The 13307-nt window shown below is 31.6% G+C and overlaps 2 protein-coding genes across 3 annotated transcripts; one reads left to right on the plus strand and one right to left on the minus strand.

Moving 5' to 3' along the window:
• Window positions 1-771: 771 nt before the first annotated feature.
• Window positions 772-3808, plus strand: LOC123921017 (probable pectin methylesterase CGR3). Its single transcript, XM_045973389.1, has 7 exons — window positions 772-856; window positions 970-1109; window positions 1206-1248; window positions 1616-1657; window positions 2542-2919; window positions 3082-3137; window positions 3559-3808. The coding sequence occupies exons 2-7, from the start codon at window positions 993-995 to the stop codon at window positions 3709-3711; spliced, it is 789 nt and encodes a 262-aa protein (XP_045829345.1). The 5' UTR covers window positions 772-856; window positions 970-992; the 3' UTR covers window positions 3712-3808.
• A 5248-nt stretch (window positions 3809-9056) lies between these two features.
• LOC123921018 (AP2-like ethylene-responsive transcription factor ANT) lies at window positions 9057-12729 on the minus strand. Of its 2 annotated transcripts, none has more exons than XM_045973391.1 (9): window positions 12082-12729; window positions 11391-11958; window positions 11208-11290; window positions 10877-10885; window positions 10661-10749; window positions 10496-10569; window positions 10370-10420; window positions 10177-10253; window positions 9057-9895 (listed from the first exon to the last, which is right to left on the minus strand). In XM_045973391.1, exons 1-9 carry the CDS (start codon window positions 12440-12442, stop codon window positions 9291-9293), a joined length of 1917 nt encoding a protein of 638 aa, XP_045829347.1. In that variant the 5' UTR covers window positions 12443-12729; the 3' UTR covers window positions 9057-9290. The 2 variants fall into 2 exon arrangements, with proteins under 2 accessions (XP_045829347.1, XP_045829346.1); XM_045973390.1 differs by having other exon boundaries at window positions 11391-11988; window positions 12082-12728.
• Window positions 12730-13307: the final 578 nt, after the last annotated feature.

Here is a 13307-nt window from a genome sequence, read left to right on the forward strand (position 1 = left end):
GTGTGTGTGTGTGTGTGATTGATCGATACTATGTCACAACCGCACTAGAGGCCAGTGAAAATATAGTCTTGGACAGTGGCCAATTCAAGTAGCTGTGACATAGCCTCAACCTATCACACGTACACTAGAATTCTATAAATTGAAAACCCTTTTTTCACTATTTAATCACAGAGTTTCATTCATTATATTTTCATGAGGATGAGGGAAGGGTTCGCATTTTAACTTGCGAATAGTGTTTCATTAAAAATATTTTCAATGGGGGGAAGGAAGGGTGAGGGGGAAAAAGGAATTAAACTTCTATAAGCTCCGTTGTGTTTTTTCAGATTTTATAACCTTACACACTCACTATTTAACTTGTAAGGGAGTAAAAATAGATGCACATGAGGCGCGCAAAAAGGATGAGGGTGCAAAAAGAAATTCCAAAAAATAGAAGGTTATTCAAGTCCGATATAAGGACACTTCTTAAAACAATACTTTATGTTGATAAAATCATTCATATTATCTATGCTTCATATTAGAGTTTTTATTTTTACCATAAAATTAAAATCTGTCATTTTTTTTTTTGTAGTTTTTAGCAACCATCTCTGGTACCTGTCATACGAGATATTCTTGTGTGGTCACGTGACTAAATAATTTGGATTTGGTCACACTCACAAAAGTGAAATAATTATTTAAAAAATAATTAAATAATATTTTCTTTTTAAATTATTAAATGATTTTATATTATTTTGTGAGTGTGACAAAATCCAAATTATTTGGTCACATGACCACGTAAGAGTATCTCTTGTTCCGCTTAGATCTAACAAAACTCTCTCTGTTCCATTTCAGATGCATACAGTTATGAATGTGATCTAAGGTACTTCACTTTCCATTCTCTCTTTCTTCAATTTGCATTCACTATGTTTACTCATTTATTCAATCTTAATATCATATGTTAAGATTCTAATCATTATATATTTTTTGTTATAGGAATCACATTTTGATAAGAAGTAATGTCAAGGAGACAAGCAAGTTCCACAAGACGCAGTGGTGGAACCTTTCCCTTTTCAGGACTCTTGAATTCCAAACCAAATTCTTCTCCTGTATTGTCCATAGTGCTTGTGCTTTTGGTAATTTCATACATGCATTTTTTTATTTTTAAGGCTGGTTCTGTTTTTCTTAATAATACAATTTATGATAATAATAATTATTCTTTTTAATCTCAGGGAGCTTTCTTTCTCATCTTTTATGCTTTTGGTAGATCAGGAGGTAACATCATTAAGGCCTTTCTCATTATACAATTTGTTTGTCTTCAATTGCCGCCAATGCAGCATATCCTAAAAATTCGGGTGAAAAACCGATGGATAAGGAGAATTATATGTAAATATTAAAATGAACATATATTCTTAAATGTTGAGTATGATTCATAGTTACTGATAAGTAGACAAGTTGCTTGAGCAAAGCGAGAGCGACTGCCCTTTGGGGTAGTGTATAACCTAGGCCGTAATATTTAAATACAAGTCAACATCAGACGCAACTTGCGTTCAAAGACTCGATGGTTCACGGGATTCTAAACCATTTTTCTATTTCCATGTATATTTATGGACAGACTAATCTTAAATTTTTAAGTGAACAGGTTTATTTGGAGGAAAGAATGGTTTTGTTAGCAGACTTGAAGGTAATGTGACCATGTTTCCAGAATGTTATATTGAGACTACTATACGTATAATTAGTATTTTATTGTTGTTTTTGAGAACTCATTTTCTTGAAAGTATTAGCATTTCCTTTCATCCAAAACATTGGTGGAAGAAAGCTAGTAAAATTTTGAACAAGTTGTGTACATTAAGAAAATTAGTATTTAGTACAATGATTGGTCACACTCTTCAGTCTTTAAATCTAGATGCACCAATGGAACATTCAGAATTCTTCACAAAAAATGAATCCAATGAGTTAAGGGCTTTGCTTGCTTGAGAAGTGTGTCATAGAAACTCATATGGTTTTTAGTACTTACATAATCTGTCACATATTATGAAGCACAGACATGACACGGACAATGACACGTCGGCACCAATAATAATTGAGAAAATGACACAATTCAATGTAATTATAAGTGTCAGTGTTGTGTCGGTGTCCAACACTATCTAAGGAGTGTTCGTGCTTCACAGGTCACAGTACAATATCTTGCATCTGGCGATGCAGTTGCATCCAAGTTTAACCAAAAGAGGTGTAAGCCGGTTCCTTGGTTTTCACCTTTTAGCAGTTGTGTGCATTTGTGTTGAAATTGTTGTACAAGTAGTATTTCTTTAAGTAACGTTGGTTGTAAAGTTTAAGATCAGAGAGATACAGTATGGTAATTTATGACTAAAAATTCGGGATATAGGGACTGATTTAGTGACTGGAATGTTTCGGTCTTTGTAGTGATCTATTTAACAACCGATTTGAAAAATCGGCCATTAAATCAGTTATGTGCCTCAACAAAATTGTTCTGTTACATACATTGTCTTAGAAAGGCACGCTTAAACATCTGTTATCAACAGATATAAATTTTGTTCTATCTTGTAGGTGGTGATTTTTCGTGCACATTTGAAGTTCAAAATGCAATTCCTATTTTGAAGAATGTATATGGCGACAACATGCAAAATGTCTTGCATGTCGGCCCCGAGAGTTGTTCAGTAGTATCCAAATTTTTAAAAGAAGGAGAAGTTGAAGCATGGGGTGTAGAGCCATATGACATAGAAGATGCTGATAGGAATTGCAAAGCTCTAGTGCGTAAAGGCATCGTACGTGTTTCGGATATAAAATTTCCTCTACCATACAGGCCAAAGTCTTTTTCACATGTTATAGTATCTGATGCTTTGGATTACATGTCTCCAAAATATTTAAACAAAACTCTTCCTGAGCTAATAAGGGTATCGGCTGATGGTGTTATTATTTTAACAGGTACTTCATTTTGAAAGTAAACTCGATCTCGATCTCTCACACACCGATATACACTAATGCAGCTTTCTGTTCACAATATTACATTGAAGAATAGCAGTTTTCTGTTCATGTAATTTCAATTTAACTTAGTCTTGTAATTTTGGTGCTTTCTTGTCTTTTAAGGTTACCCTGGACAACAGAGAGCTAAAGTAGCACAATTATCCAAGTTTGGACGCCCGGTGAGTGGTTTTCTCTTGTTGGTTAATGGTGCCACTTTAAAAATAAGATGTTAAAAATGATAGTAGAGCTTGACAAAGCATATGCATAATTCTTTTTTTAGAATAAACCAGGTATCCTCTGCCCGAAACTGTAGAGACTAATCCCTCGAGCCTTGTGAGAACCAGATGGGCGGCAAACTCTCCCTAAGAGTTTTAACGCTGCTGCATATGCATTATTCACTTATAAGTATTAACTATTAATGACAAATGCTACTTGAGCTAGTTGGAATACCTCTATAATCTTTGTTCATGGTGATTTTGTCTTTATAACAGAACAATGATAATAGAGTTTCTTACAAAAATATCAATTTTATTGAGTTGTTTTAGAAGGTTTTTTCTTATCATTGCTGCTGACACAAACAATTTTGCTCTGATTATGTAGGCGAAAATGCGGAGTTCATCATGGTGGAAAGAATTTTTTAGTGAAACAGCCTTAGAAGAAAATGAAGCTGCTGTCAAGAAGTTTGAACAAGCTGCATCTAAGATGTCTTACAATCCAACCTGTCAAATTTTCCACATCAAATCATACAACTGATATATATATATTGAAATTTGAGTAATTGATTATTCACCATTTGGTAACTTTTGTATTCCTATAAACATGTTAGTATAATGTCATCAATCACAAGTAATTTTGTTTTTACCACTTATGGACAAGCATTAAGATGCTTGCTTGCTAAAAGAATAGGAAAACTTAGAATTAGTTTATATGAACTTAACATTATTCTCAAGTGTCTTCAAGTTATACTGTATGAGTTCTTAAAGGTTTGTTTGATCAAACTATATCATTCAAAACAAAAAAGGTACACATTCCATATGAGAATCACATATGCCTCCTTTTGTGAGTTTGATTAGTTGAGATACAAAAGTGAAATAATTATTTAAAAAATAATTAAATAATATTTTCTTTTTAAATTATTAAATGATTTTATATAGTTTTGTGAGTGTGACCAAATCCAAATTATTTGGTCATGTGACCACATAAGAGTATCTCACATACAAGATACAACAATGTAAATAAGTTAAGTTTAGTTTAAAGACTACGCACCGTCAGTGTAAATTAATTGTACACTGACAACTAATAAGAATGAAGCATTCTTCCACATCATATTAAGAAAGTGGAGTTTAGTTTAGTGGGATGATGTGGCGGAAAACATGGTTGGTATTGGTTGACAGTGTAAAATAATTTTACACTGTCAGTGCATATTCTTTTTTCTCTTTTTCTTTTCAGGAAAAAATAATACGCACAAGACATGTTAATAAATTTTTATTGAATAATCGTATAAAATTATTTTATACAAAATAAATAAATTGATGTCACCAAAAAAATAAGTTGAATTTTTCTTTTTTGGTTTACAATGAGCTGAGGATCGAATCCAGGATCTATAATGTACTACCCAAACCCCTCTCCACTAGATCAATTGTAGTGGCTTAAAATAAGTTGAATTTTATCAAACAAACAAATGTTAATTATATTTTTTTTTTTTACAGTACAAATGTTAATTATATGACCGGTTGATTTTGTGTAAATTGTGTATCCTCGTGCAAATGACCGATTGATTTTGTGTAAATTGTGTATCATCGTGCAAATTTAAATGAAAGGAAAACTTTTCTTAAAATTAACATTGATGCGTGCCAAAAATAAATATCAATGGATAATCTCAAAAAGTAATTTTTCTTCATTGGATCCATTCCTATTAGATAAGAAGAACGGTTTTATAAAATCTACTTTCAAGTAATTGCTCTATAGATACTATATTTTTTTTTTGTTTTTGACAATATATATCCTATATCTATCCATATGAAAAATAAATAATGTATTGAGGATATTCTTATCCGTACAAATGTTACTTAGAATTTGAAAAACATCATCATGAAGATTTAAGAAGATGAAAATAGAGGTTGATGATTAGAGAAAACAGAACTACATAAAGGTTGAGTTTCAACTTTCAATAGAGGTTGGATGGAGTTACACTCCAAAAAATGAGAAAAGATGGATAGGAAGGGACAAATTTTCTATATTCTAATATTTGCCACGCTTTAACCGTGGCTAACTTTTTCCGGAAAACTTTGTAAAGTGATTAAAACTCATTTTTTTAAGTTTTTTGGAAGGAGTAAAATGAGAATATTGATTTGTTTGTAAGAGTAAAAGGATAAATGTAGAGGTAGAAAAAACTTTTTTTCCACCTCTACACATACAAAAAGTAAAAACACTTTTGAAACTGACGAGAAGCTTGTGAAATCATTAGAAAAAATATAATGTTTTTTTTAATCAAACTTCATTTTTTGGAATGTAACTGTAATGTTAGAATACACAAAATTTGTCCCTTCGGTTATTTTGGAACGTAGGTTTCAAATTTAAGCGATTCTGAAATGTAAACCTATATCTATTTCAAATCGTAGGATACAAACCAGAGTTTAAATTCAGATGTATTTTTGGGTTTAGAATTTAGGGTTTAGGAGCAATACCAGGAGGTCTAAAGAGAAAGTTTCATAAGATTATGGTTTCCATGGGCCTCTTTTGACAAGCAGTAGATCCTTTTACATGGATGAGCATTGAATTTTTTCTTCCCACTCCCCGTGTTTCTTTTCAACCCCATTTTTCAATGAGATTAAGAACATGTTAACATTTTTTTTTTTATGTTAACTAGTACTCGGGCCTTAACTAAATATATATATATATATATATAAAAAATTGATAGAATAGGTAGTAATTAATTAAATACGATGTTTTCTCTTTAGGCCCCCCATGGTTCTTTTCCCCCCGAATTTTATTTTTTTGCCCTTCAAAAAAACTTCGGTTGTTACGAACCGATTCGGTTTCTGTTAACCGAATTATCCCTAAATTTGAACTAGAAAAAACTTCGGTTTCTGCGAACCGAAGTTTTTAGCAAGGGCAAAATTGGAATATTTGGGGGTATAAAAGATACATGAGAGGCCTAGAGAGAAAACATCATTAAATACTTAGTTATATAATCTATGAATTAGGACTTCTATTATATTTGGTTGTTAGTTGGGCCTTATGATATTTAGGCCCTTTTATTCTCTTTTTCTTTTTGACAGTTTTTGGCCCTTTTATTCTCTTAATCTCATTGAAATTTAATAAATGAAAAATTAAAGAAAGTTTATGTTTATTTCTTAGATATATTTTATTGTCTTTAATTTTTCATTTGGGGTATATTTTAGTGTTAGCAACAATTTTTTATAGTTCTAATTTCCTAAAGATTAATTGCCAAAAGATAAAATTATCTATTTACTTTTTTTTGACGAATATTTATTTACTTTTTTGACGATAAAGATAAAATAAAAATTTAAATAACTAAAAATCTTTCAATTAAAAATATGTGTTAAATCTTAGATTCTTAGTCAAGTTAATTTGTCGCTTGTATGCGTGCTAGAAAAGTTTTTTTTTTTTACAGAATGCGTGCTAGAAAAGTTTGTTATGAACTTTCACCGATTTTTTTTTGTTTTTCATCACCAGCTGAATCTGGTTCACGTGTCAAGTGGTTTCAACCCCCTCCCGATCGCAGTTGCGGGTGATCGAACTGCGGTCCTTCCTACCAAGTTCAGCGCCAATCACCACTGAACCAACTAACGATTAGTGAACTTTCACCGATTTTAATGATGATTGCATAAATTTTTAAGTATCCAATTTACATTATTGAATACTATCCACTAGGTAAAATTTATTTAAAAATATGATTTTTTTTAATTATAAATTAATATGAAATTAAATATAACATGGCATTGAGTACTAGAGTTTTCGATAATATTTTGGCTTCAAATTTATCAAAGCTTGACGACAACCCCAAACAAAATATAAGCTTGTATTAAGATTTATTACTTCAATTTTATTTTCTTTACCAAATACTTTTTTGGTTTAGAAAAGTCACATTTGTTGTCTTATCCGACTCAAGATATCATGCTTTGCATTAAAAAAAACACAGTTTGAAACCACCGAAATTCTGCATAATATTTCTGATTTTTTGTGCATGAATTATTCAACTTTTTCCAAACCCCTTCCCCACGAAACAGAGGCTTGCAAATGTGAAATGCCTCAATATTCTTATGCATGCTGATATTTTTGACAACAATATTTCATTCTTTTGATTTTGTCACGTTAATCTTGCCGTTGGCATGTTACCTTTTACATGTAAGTTTAGTTGTTGCTTTTGCCTTATAAGGCTATTTTGCTACCATATGTTGTTACCCACTTTATCTTTTTAAATTTGGGAGGGCACGCCCACTTAATTAAAGGATAAAAAGAACAAAAATAAAGGGATCCTTGCTTAGGAGTGGATATACTATTTTTGCCACAAGGGAGGATGAGATAGTGTTGTAGTCTTCACATTTGGTACGCCTGAACTTAAGTTGGATTTCGATTGGCCGAAATCTGAGCGGTACCATCCACCCTACCCTACCACCTAGGCGGTAGTCAGCCACCCGAAAAGGAACTGCAGTGATCTTGAATACAGATCCTACAACGATAGATAGAATGCCCATAAAAATACCAATAGATTGAGCACCAGTGATTTCGTATCCGGTCAAAGACTATGGCTGAGTGGGTCCTCGATTTAGGCAGGCTATCAATCGACTATGAAAAATAAGATAAAGAAGAGATCTTAGTCGACTATTAGGGAAGTTCGCATGAAGTAGGAAAACTGTGGCTGAAACCTTCAGGCATCAGCTGCATATTCCACGGCTGAAAAATCGTTGCCTAAAGGTTTAAGGAACGATTTTTGTACTTTTGGCCATAATTTTCTGCGGTAACTTAAACTCATTTTTGTCAAGCTGAAAATAAGTGAGAAGATATGTAAGGTTTTGAGTGAAGATGTATTGTCAAAATTAACTTGTGCGGTTACTTTTAGTACAATGGAATAATCCACTCTAGTCTTTTAAGGCTCCCAACATATTTAAGTTCTCGAACACGTGTCTATAAAAATTGGACACAAACACGCGCATAATCTTTGAGGTGTCTGTCTTTCATAGAAGGAATAGATTCATATATTGAATTTCCTGTCTGTATACTTTGTAGGTGTTATATGTTCATCATCATGTGAATGTGAATTATTGCATTTGTCCATTAATTCCATTAATTTGCAGGATTCCCCAAGTACATTTTCTGTCATACAACTTCACTAACTATATATACATTATCCAATCTTTTGAATATATAGATTAGCATGCAAAATGCTTCTGAGGAGAATTTACATTTGAGTTTGGTCACTAATTAAGGTAGTTTTCCTACAATGAACACATACAAAGATTACATTTGAGAGTCAATATCATTAGAATGTTTATAATAATTGAAGAAAAGTTTAAAAAAGTTTTAACACCCTTAAGTTTTTCCTTAATGCAGCAAACAAATTTCAATATGATAATGGTATTAAGTCATCAATCAGATCACATAAAGTGATTCATTCTGAAGGAATCTAATTTTGCACCCCACTGCTTTTTTGTTTCAATTAGGTATAGTAAGAGAATATCTTCTACCTTTAGACAAAGTTAACAAGAAAAGGTATTAAGCAATGATGACCTTAGACTTGGAAAATCAGTATCAATGACATCAACAATATAATTATTATGGTCAAAAGGATAAACTTAAATAGATATTTCAGACCCAACTAAGCATAATTGAGACATGCAATGTTGAAAATAATGATGAATTGTGTCTCCTCCATTACCATATTGCCTTAATCATTTCATTCTCTCAATCATCACCTTTTCATAGCCTTCTAGTCTTTTTCTATCATGGATTACGACATCAATATAAAGGATTTCGAGTTTTTCGTAATGATATAAATGTTTGCGGCGTAATTGCAATCGCAATTTTAAAGCATGGTTTGTATCATTGAATCGAAAATATTAGGCCATAAGACATATCGTAATTACTTAAAGTTTAAATTGGAGTTTGAGTCTCGAAGCTTGCCTTAACATTAGTAGTCGTATGAGATTCAACTAACCTAAACTTTTTTGTATCAAAAAAGTTTAAACTTGAGGAATAAGTAATTAAACTCTCATTCTACTAGCTCCTATCACCCTTTTCTTTCATATTGTGTCCCTCCATGCAAAAAGCAAAAAAATAAAATTGAAAGTTTAAGACAAAGAAAGGGACTATGCATCAGTCCAAGCAGCAAAAACTGGCATCTGAGTCCTAAGATGAAGTGAAGGGTCCCATGAATTCACATTACTATTTGGAGCATTAGTAACCAATAGTTTAGAAGCTGTTGAAGGCATTATTCCAGAGAGATTTTGTAAGCTTGTTCTATCAGGACTACCTTCCCTTGAACTGCTTAAACTTGTAGCCAATGAAGAAGCATTTGATACATGTGTTCTCATCTTACTTGCTTCCTCAACTACTTCTTGATGAAACATGTTATCGAAAGATACCGATGAAAATGATTGATGAGTTCTTTCATTCTCAATTCTTGGTTGATTCTGTTGTTGAGAGGATTGATACAGAACCATATTCTTCTGCATTAAAATTGCTTCTTGAGTGTTGTTGTCATAAGCAGAAGAATTAGGCTTGTTTTGATCAATGTGTTGAGTTGTATCGACAACCTCTTTGTTCCTTCTAGCAAATTCAATGCTAAGAAGGTTACTACTTGCCATGATTTTTTCAACATCATATTTTACGATATCAAAGTTGGTTACTGCATTAGCTCCTCGGAATTTTATAGCTGCTATGTCGTAGGCTTCGGCCGCTTCCTCTTGTGTACCTAACAGTTTAAGTTTTTCGGATAAAATTAACATTGGATCATATTTAAGTGAACAACTAGTAGTGAGGAATCCGTGTAAATGACACATTTTTTAAACACTAACACAAATACATACACTAGATATATAGCATTGATACTGACACGTAGACACGATAATAGTTTATGAAAATAAACGTGATTAAATGTAACCACATGTCAGACCAACACGTATCAAACACCAGACACATCTTGATTCTGAAGTGTATATAGTAAAATTAAGCAAAGGGTATGAAAGAACTCACTGAAGGTTCCAAGATATAGATCTTTGTTACCAGCAACTCTACCAATTCTAGCTTGCCATCTTCCATGTTGGTGGTGTCTGCTACCAAGTGAACAAGAATTTGAAAAAAAAATAAATATTTTCTTTTATTCAAATATAAATATTATTAATTAAATTTTAATGGTATATACTAAGTAATTAATAGCCTATAAGACCTTGTTACTCCTCTATACATGGAAGCTCCTCTTGAGAATCCACTGCTTTTTCTGATAAAGCAAAAGTTAAACATGTTATGAACAAGTAACATGAGATTATAGAAAGAACTAGCAAAGTTTTTTTACCTTCTTAAATGAGCAACATATTCTTGTCTTGTCATATTTTTCATTTCCTCAAGTTGATTTTGATAATTTTCCAACTGTTATCAAAAAAATTAAATTAATAGAAATTATAAAGGGAATATGAAAAAGAAAAAAAAGCTATTAATCATTGTTAATACTAATACTAACAGGGAAGTTTATGTGAGTGGATGGTCCCCAATACTTAAGTGCTGCTTGATCATAAGCTCTAGCAGCTTTTTCTTCCATATCATAACCACCTAAAATCAAAATTTTGGAATGACTCTAATTAATATTAATTTTCCTTTTTTTTGTTAAAAACATAACAAAAATATTAAATTAAATGATATATAAGCTCAAGGAATTTCATTCAGCATGAAACCTTACCAAGATAAACTATGTTTCATCAAATATTTTGAGTAGAATAAGCATTCCCCACCAAGCAAAGAAAACAAAAACCAAAAACAAAAGTGAGAAATGAATAATGAGTAAATGAGATATGTTATATGTCTGACAAAAAAGATACACTAGAAAAAACAAAATAAAAAAAGTGCCAAGGAATATAGTGCATCTTAGATTCACATTCACGGCGAATTTAACAGAATCACGGTGTTACATTGTAATTCTGACAAAAGTTATATAATGAAATTTCAACAAAATCGTCCGGATTTTGTCAAATTCATCGTGAATTCAAACGTGCACATTGTCACATTCTTACCTTGTCTTCCTTTTCTGCTTTGGCCTTCTTTCTTGCAACTGTTGTCCCATAGATGAGCTTCATATCTCCCAGTCCACCTATGCCTAATAAAAAAAATTAAAATACCCTTTAAAAATAATTTTTTTTTAAAAAAAACACAAAAACACAAAATAAAAACATAATCTTTAAACATAAAAAACAAACCTTGTTACACCTCTATATTGAGAGGTTCTTTGACCAAAAGTATCAATAGATTTCCTATGAACAATTTGTTTCTGTTCAATCTTTTCATTTCCTCTTTTCTTAGTATCAATAGCAACAGAATTATTATCAATAACAGCAGATGACATATTCTGTGAAGTTGTAACACAGCTAGATTGTGAACTAGGACTCATTGATAAGCTCAAAGAATGCAAATCACCATAAGCCATTGAACCAATATTGGAACAAGATTCACCGACATTTTCATCGACAACAACCGGAACAATCATCTTTGAATTATCATGTCCATGACTAGCTGGAAAATTCCTTAAAACCCAATTCTTTAAACCACTAAGTCCATTATCTTCACCTATGTTTGAAACATGAAAATTTCCACTTGAATTTTGATTTTGCTTTGACCCTTCTAACATTAAATCATAATATGATAATTGTTGTTGATTGTTCATGTGTTGAACTTGATTTTGAAACATACTGTCTAAACTCAAAGGCATTGTTTCTGTGACAGTAGTACTAGTACATGCATAATGAGGAGTTTCCATAGCTTCATTACCTAAAAAATTCTCAAGTTTTGGTGTCATTGCTTCACAAAAATAGAAAATAAAAATTAGTCACCAAGAAAAAAAAAATTGTTGCAAAATTACAAAAATGCAACAAAATATTAATTTGAGCTAACCTTGTGTTTGTGGGGGCATTTCATAAAGAGATCCATCAGATTTGAGGGGCATAATGGGAAGTAAAGAATACAAACCAACATTATTTTCATGTTCAAGTCCATAAGAGAAACAATAGTTACTAAGAGGGGTAGAATTGTAAAAGCTTGATGAAAGTGGAACTATTTCAGAAGCAGAAGAAGATGAAGAATGTTGTGACTGATTATTCATTTGAGGAGATAGTGAAAAACCTAACCAATTATTCTCATTGTTAATGTCAACACTCTCATCATCATTTTCCATCATACTCTTCATTTTTTCTCTCACAAAAAAAAAAAAATGTAACAAAATATGTCTAGAAACAAAACAATGCAACTCAATCATATACTAATCATACCATATTTATAAGTAGTACATTTTTTGCATAATGTACTAAAGATTAACAATGTAAAGAAATGTAACTATAAATTAAACTCTCTTTGGTATAAGAGTGTATCTAAAGGGAACAAAGCAAGTTCCTTTAAACTAAACAAAAAGAATGTATTCCAGCAAGCAATGGTAAGACTTGATATTCTATGGGGATCCGTGTAAGAGAAAGACATTAACTTTTGCTTTATTCTACGCTCCTTTCATTCCCTTTTTTTATTTTGCTTTATTTCTTTTTCTCTTTTATGTAGGAGTGTGTTCTCACTTATTGGATGAAAAATAATAATAATATTAATTGAAAAAATGCTATTGAAAAATAGTTGTTGTCATCTAAAAAAAGACCTGTGTGTTTCACCCAAAAATGGAGAAGGCAGAGTCCTTATTCTTGTATAGTGTATGCAACTAGTCACTCTCATAATTTATTGGTCAAGCTAGGTGAACATTGCATAAAAATGTAACATGAAATTCATTTAATGTAGTTAAACTTGCTACTCTATTTTGCTTGCTTGGTTGCTTTTCTTAGAATTTAAGTTAACTCAATCCTATCAAATTGGTTTGTAAGGTAAAAAGTAAAAACTATCCACTACTTTTTTATTTTTTAAAACTCGATATTTGGCCCTAGAATTATCTGATGGGATCAATTTCACCGTCCACTTGTGGGACACCATTTAAAGTCGGAGTTTTTAAGAAGTGTATATCATCTAACGTGAAATTCTAAAAGACCGTAATATATAAGTGTATATTTAAAATAACAATGAATTTCGATAGAACTCCAACCAGTGGCGGAGACAGAGTATATATACACTTATATTTCTATATATTT

This window comes from Trifolium pratense, linkage group LG4, assembly GCF_020283565.1.
Source record: "Trifolium pratense cultivar HEN17-A07 linkage group LG4, ARS_RC_1.1, whole genome shotgun sequence".
In the NCBI taxonomy this organism is placed as follows: domain Eukaryota; kingdom Viridiplantae; phylum Streptophyta; class Magnoliopsida; order Fabales; family Fabaceae; genus Trifolium; species Trifolium pratense.

Excerpts from the sequence above, each read along its gene's own strand:
- LOC123921018 (XM_045973390.1), bottom strand. The coding sequence starts at position 12,442 with ATGATTGAGTTGCATTGTTTTGTTTCTAGACATATTTTGTTACATTTT. Across the intron at positions 10,570-10,660 it reads CCACTCACATAAACTTCCCT|TTGGAAAATTATCAAAATCA; the intron begins GTTAGTATTAGT and ends TTTTGATAACAG. Across the intron at positions 10,254-10,369 it reads ATGTATAGAGGAGTAACAAG|ACACCACCAACATGGAAGAT; the intron begins GTCTTATAGGCT and ends ACTTGGTAGCAG.
- LOC123921017 (XM_045973389.1), top strand. The coding sequence starts at position 993 with ATGTCAAGGAGACAAGCAAGTTCCACAAGACGCAGTGGTGGAACCTTT. Across the intron at positions 1,110-1,205 it reads CCATAGTGCTTGTGCTTTTG|GGAGCTTTCTTTCTCATCTT; the intron begins GTAATTTCATAC and ends TTTTAATCTCAG. Across the intron at positions 1,658-2,541 it reads TTTTGTTAGCAGACTTGAAG|GTGGTGATTTTTCGTGCACA; the intron begins GTAATGTGACCA and ends TCTATCTTGTAG.